The sequence below is a fragment of the Colossoma macropomum genome, unplaced genomic scaffold, assembly GCF_904425465.1.
Source record: "Colossoma macropomum unplaced genomic scaffold, Colossoma_macropomum, whole genome shotgun sequence".
NCBI lineage: Eukaryota > Metazoa > Chordata > Actinopteri > Characiformes > Serrasalmidae > Colossoma > Colossoma macropomum.
The window spans coordinates 29,834,430-29,840,972 of NW_023494804.1; the positions used below are offsets into that span (position 1 = coordinate 29,834,430).

Sequence of the window (6,543 nt, forward strand, 5' to 3'; positions counted from 1 at the left end):
TTTAGCTATGCATTTCAAAAGTTAATTCATGAAATTTAGTAGCTGTCCAATGGTTCCTACTATGAGTTCTTTCCTAAGTACAGTGAAACATGTCAAAATCATTGTCGCTAGCATCTGGTACGATATAGTAGGGGTGGATGATAAGCTCCACTTACTATATAGGTGCACTTTGTAGTTCTACAGTTACAGACTGTAGTCCATCTGTTTCTCTGATACTTTGTTAGCCCCCTTTTACCCTGTTCTTCAGTGGTCAGGGATATTTTTGGTTGGTGGACTATTCTCAGTCCAGCAGTGACACTGAGGTGTTTTAAAACTCCAGCAGATCCACCACCCAAATAGTACCTGCTCTGTGAGGGTCCATGGGGGTCCTGACCACTGAAGAACAGGGTAAAAGGGGGCTAACAAACTATCAGAGAAACAGATGGACTACAGTCTGTAACTGTAGAACTACAAAGTGCACCTATATAGTAAGTGGAGCTGATAAAATGGACAATGAGCGTAGAAACAAGGAGGTGGTCATTATGTTATGCCTGATTGGTGTATATGTGGCAGAAAGGATTAGGCTGAAAAACACTAGAGTATGTGTTTAATATACATAGCGGCCCACAGAAAAACTAAAATCAACTTTTTTTAAAATACTATTTTTCTTGATTGCTCACACTGAAAACCTGTGAATCAGGACCTGAAAAAGACCAGAGTGGCTATTTCAGTTCACAGAAATCAAAATCTGCAGTTATGTTAACAAACCGTATGTTTGCAGAGATGTCAGTTGCGATGTTTTTATTTGAGCATCTCTGTTAATGTTTATATTGGTTATAAAAATCTTCGGTTTTTATTTTTCCACTCGTGTTTTTATGACAAAGTGCCGTTACCAGCCCACTACGAACTGCTGCCTCCTCCTGAGTACAGGACCATGGACCACTAGTTGGTGCTTCATGGACCACAGGTTGTGAGAAACGCTGGTATAAAAAATCTGTGAATTTAACTGAATTGAATGTAATTGAAATAGGCTTACTCATCAAATACAGCAAACGAAGAGGCAACAGGGTGCTTGTTGATCTGTAGGTGCCTCTTTTGCTGGATATCAACCTCTGCTAAATCTGTCTCTTTGTTGATTGTGACTGTGGGAAGTTGGGCTGCAAAGAAGGTAACAACACAGCTGATTACTGATGGGTAAACGTATTTATATAAGAGTTATATCATCAGCATTCCTTACTGTTCCTTAAAGCTGCCAGTAAGGTCACCACACACGCATCCAGTAAATTCCCATCATAGTCCAAACACATGATATCGCAGTAGAGGACCCAGCACAGCTGAAACACACACACGCACACATTTACTCAGAGTACTACGTCTCAAAGCTTCCTTACAAACTAAGAAAATATTTAGAGTATCACTTGAAATATCTCACCTTTGACCTCTCAATGCACAAGTCTTCTTTCTTTATTATTTGAGAGCTGTAATTAGCAAATGGACCGTTTATTCATTTACCTTCAAGAACATATCAAATCTAAAATACTGAGCAAATATACATAAAACTGTTCCTGACCAAAGACTTTTATAGACATATAGATAGTATAAATCAGTGTTTCTCAGTCCCAGTCCTACAGGATCGCTGCTATAGCACACTGGATTTTAAAAATGAAGTGCTTGTAAGGGAAGGGGAACTCCACCAATTTATGAAAAATTCTGCATTAATAACTATTCCAATGCTGGTGACAGGAGCCAGACATGTGACGAATTTAATGCCTCCAGATCAAAGTTATTACATGAAATGGTCACAAATACACTGATGTCTGAGATATTGTTTTACTATACACTGGAGATAAGGCTACAAGGTATTTTATAAAAGACATGCACGGTGGAGGTACATGCAGGACGTTGTAAGGCAAAATAGTAACCAAAAGAAAAATGTTTTTCCAGTTAATTTACCATTTTACCATTTTCATTATTATATGGACAAACTTAAAAGACACAGGTAGGGTTCAGTAGATGTTTTTGGTAGTAAATAAAATTACTATATTTGTGTTGTTGACATTGCAACCCTCAGTTTCTGTCACCACCACTGTAAGGAAGCAGAGTTGGCCAGTTTCTCTACGATGAGCCATTTCAAATTAAAACACTGAATAACTTAGTTCAATCGTTAAGATGTAAACAGTGCAGAAATTTTCCAGTTTAATCCACAGCAAACTTGGAAATGTGTGGTGCAGGTGACCCTATTACTAGGATTAAGACCACAGAGCTGAATCACTAACTAAACAGACACTAAATAGAGAGAGGAAAGCAAAGTAAGTCGTCTCACCCATCGATGACATCAGCAATGAACTGGCTGGCCGCCTGCGCCTGCTCTCCCGGCGGTCCAGGCCGGAATCTGGACGAGCACAATGGAGGCAGGTCTACATTCGGAACTGAGGCACAAAAAGGCAACTCAGCTCAGACTTCATTCAGCATCACAACCGAGGACTTTTAATTATGATGCGTTCACACTTACCAATATATCCTTTATCAGGAGCGTCAGCAGAGGGCGCTGCTAATTCCTGTTTTTTATACATACAGAGTCAGTGTTACTTTTCTGTGAAGGGATGTGGGGTATTTATTTGAGGAGTACAGGATGCTACTCACTGCTTTAATGCCACAGATGACCGTGGTGTTTCCAATTTTCACCAGCGCTGAACCATCAGCTGTGCTAATAGAACCTACAGATAAGGAACACTTGGACGGTGAACCTCACAGCACCGCAGTAATTATACAGGACTGGTGACGCAGAACATCATGGAAGTTCATTCCTGCTGTGTTTCTGGCAGCAGCGGGTCAAAATTCTGACGTAGTTGACTTCTGATAATCACCAGCTCTCAATACTTATCAAAATAATCACTCACTGTCAGAATAATGACTTTTCTTTAAATGCTGACTTAACATGTTGATATAATGACAAGCTCTCCCTCAACTAGAGGTGACCGATATAGCAAAAACATATCACAATACGTTAAGATGTTTTTGCGATACACAATATGTCAATATTTATTTTTTTCTGACATCTGATTAGTCAGAACAGACAAAGTGGAGCCACACTTTCACGAAATACTACTAGATACTAAGAATACAATAATTTGCATTCAACATTTCAGATACTATGCTACACTAAACTCAAGTAAACAGGCCTAATTTATCTCTCTTTTTAATCAAATGTGTAGTTGGGAAGTGTTTAAGTACTGATCATTTCCACGACATGCTTGGAAAAGCATATTGTGACACACTGTGATGTAATTTATCACGATAATGATGGATATTGTCATATTGCCCAGCCCTACCCTAAAGAAGTACTTTACTGAAAAATCACAAACAAATTATGATTCTACTGTGACAGACTTTCATCAAATCTCAAGAAATTAAGCAATTATTTTGAGATTAACCCTCTACTGCATGAATTATTACTTAGACATTATTAGACTTAGACATTATTACTTTTTGTTATTTAAAATTGCTTAAATAATGGAAATATTTTAAGATACTTTTAAAGTGGGGTATTTGGTAAATTGTTGCCATATGGCAACAATGCACAATCATACCATAGCACCATAAAATCTAAAAAAAAGCACCATAAAATATTTTTTTTCTCTAAAAACATCCTTTTCTTGAAAACAAGACCAAACAAATCCAACTTATACTTCATGAAACATACGACTCAAAATTTACAAATGTTGTAAATTAATAGTTTCAATTGGTGTTTGGAATATATGGTAATAACAACATCATAAAAATTCCTGATCATGTGATATCATACAATATTTGTCCTTTCAAAGTAAAAGACCCCTTTTCCACATTTAAATAGGTAAACACAGATTTTATATTACTGCTTTTTAGTAAAACTGAGATAAAATAATTGTTGCCATATGGACAACACCGTGCAATAGGGGGTTAAGTCAATATTTCAAGTCAAATTCGAGAAAAGTCACTTAAGTTACTGAGTCAACTTTTTAAGACAACAGATCATGCTTTTAAGATGTCACTATTATTAGAAAATACGTAACTATTTTGCAGCACTAAGTGAAAAATACAGACATGCTGCTGCCAGAAACCTGGTAGGAATGGGCTTCCACAGAACCGTCGGCTCTTCGTCCTGTAGTTTGACTGAAGATGTTTAGGTTAAATACAGGCCTACATCAAAATGGAATTCAAATCATATAATATATAAATACAACGCTGTTGTCAGAAGAAACCTCGTATCTCCAAAATGGTAACTTTACAGGAGAAAAAACCTACTTTACTTTTAATGTAAGTCAATGGAACCAGACTTTTTACCAAGCCATTCTGGGCCGTTTATTTTGGTCCATTCTTCATGAAATTTACACACAATGTAAAGGGTCACAGGCATTTTCAGACTATGTGAAAAACTGAAAAACGAGGTTTTCTTCCGACAGCAGGGATATAATAATATGTACACCATAGAAATCACATTATGCTCACCAATATTTAGTGTTGTGGGTCTGAACTCTCCTAATTCTCTGCCATCGGGCCGGCAGTTTTCTTTCTGTGTGGAGAAAAGCATTACTGCACTTTATACAGGGGCGTACGTGAATCTACAGCAAAGTACTCCAAAGATATCCAGATGAATCCATCACTGCCACAGCTGTTCAATCACACACGCACAGCTTTCAGAATTCCCACAGAGAGGTATGTTCAGATTTGACCAGTATTTCAAAGCAGCGATTATATGGGTGGTGGATCATTCTCAGCACTGCAGTACCTCTGACGTGGTGGTGGTGTGTTAGTGTGTGTTGTGCTGGTGTGAGTGGATCAGACACAGCAGTGCTGCTGGAGTTTTTAAACACCTCAGTGTCACTGCTGGACTGAGAATAGTCCACCAACCAAAAATATTCAGCCAACAGCGTCCTGTGACCACTGATGAAGGACTAGAGGATGACCAACACAAACTGTGCAGCAGCAGATGAGCTATCGTCTCTGACTTTACATCTACAAGGTGGACCGACAAGGTAGGAGTGTCTAATAGAGTGGACAGTGAGTGGACACAGTGTTTAAAAACTCCAGCAGCACTGCTGTGTCTGATCCACTCGTACCAGCGCAACACACACTAACACACCACCACCACCACGTCAGTGTTACTGCAGTGCTGAGAATGATCCACCACCCAAATAGTACCTGCTCTGTGAGGGTCCATGGGGGTCCTGACCACTGAAGAACAGGGTAACAAAGTATGCAGAGGAACAGATGGACTACAGTCTGTAACTGTAGAGCTACAGAGTGAAACTATATGGTCAGTGGAGCTGATAAAGTGGAAACAAGGAGGTGAATTGCCCCCCGTTGGAAATACTTACCAAGAAGCTCCTGTGGTACTCCAACGGCTCTGCAGTCCTGACAAAACAGGAGAAAGTAATTAAAGTAATTCAGAAGTACCGACAGATGATCATCACCACCTGTCCTCTCAGTTTAAACACCACAACAGTCTGAAATCGGCGAGAGGTCAGTTGGCTGGACCTGCAAGTCCGTTTATCTGCGTATTATCGCCTTGTTTATATTCCATCATTTACAGCCGCCGACGCCAAAACACAGAACGGCAGTAAACAACTTTCATCAGTTCGGGGAGAGAAACGTTTCTGCTGCACTTACTTGAAACCCGCCGCCATGATGTTGAGAAAACACCACGTGAAGAAGGAGGATGAGGTGGGGAGAAGAGCAGCGCGGCCAGAGAGCGTGGGGAGAGGAGAGCTGCCACTCAGGAACGCCCTCTGGGCTTGTCAGACGCTAGAGGGCGCCCCGAGACTAAAATGAATGGGTTAGTATGGATCATAGATATCCATAACTTTTTCTATTTTTTTTATTTTATTTCAAGTATATAACCATATACATACAAACAAGCATAACAATAGGATGCACTACAGCCTTCACGTCCCAGAATAAACAAAATAAAAAATAAAGAAGAAAGAAAAACAGAAACAAAAAGAATACCATTGGGATTTAAATAAAATTGAAAAGCTTTAACGCAGCAACGGATTTACAGTATTTCTTATTTTGCTGCTGGTGCCAATTCACTAATATAGAAATGTAATTACACAGATCTGTGCGAACAAACGTGATGTATGAAGGTATTTTTCTGGCAGATTTCATCTTATGTATATAAAATTTAGCTATTGTTATGATCAGGTTTATTATAAAACATTCATTTGAGGTGGTCATCAAAAGATCATCAAAAAAATATATAAAACAGTGGCTTTTGAGGGGGATTTATTTACCAATCTTTCTCTTCAGGTCTAAAAAAAAGAGATCGACCCAGAACGAGTAAGAGAATACACAATTACAAAATAAGGGTTCAGTGGATTCACGTCAAAGAATTTACTCAACGTGCCACTGACAGGGCAGCATCTACGCAATATTTTATAAAGCAGTTCTTTCATCTTGTTATTAAGAACACATTTATAGAGGAGAGTCCAAACTGTGCGGCTGGTCTGCCTTTGTTGAGTTGACCACTGTAATGTTGCTAATGGAATAGATTTACGAAATAAAAGCTGCCTTATAAAATTATTG

At 38.9% G+C, this 6,543-nt stretch overlaps 1 protein-coding gene across 1 annotated transcript in view; it reads right to left on the bottom strand.

Moving 5' to 3' along the window:
* Positions 1 to 5,725, bottom strand: part of exosc8 (exosome component 8) — a 7,784-nt gene extending 2,059 nt beyond the window's left edge. Inside the window, exons 1-9 of the mRNA XM_036594316.1 lie at positions 5,629 to 5,725; positions 5,337 to 5,373; positions 4,468 to 4,531; positions 2,623 to 2,696; positions 2,492 to 2,537; positions 2,303 to 2,408; positions 1,412 to 1,457; positions 1,217 to 1,313; positions 1,016 to 1,136 (exon numbers count right to left, since the gene is read on the bottom strand). Coding sequence (XP_036450209.1) covers positions 1,016 to 1,136; positions 1,217 to 1,313; positions 1,412 to 1,457; positions 2,303 to 2,408; positions 2,492 to 2,537; positions 2,623 to 2,696; positions 4,468 to 4,531; positions 5,337 to 5,373; positions 5,629 to 5,645 — 608 coding nt within the window. The 5' untranslated portion in view covers positions 5,646 to 5,725. The remainder of the gene's footprint in view (positions 1 to 1,015; positions 1,137 to 1,216; positions 1,314 to 1,411; positions 1,458 to 2,302; positions 2,409 to 2,491; positions 2,538 to 2,622; positions 2,697 to 4,467; positions 4,532 to 5,336; positions 5,374 to 5,628) is intronic.
* Between the last annotated feature and the right edge of the window lie 818 nt (positions 5,726 to 6,543).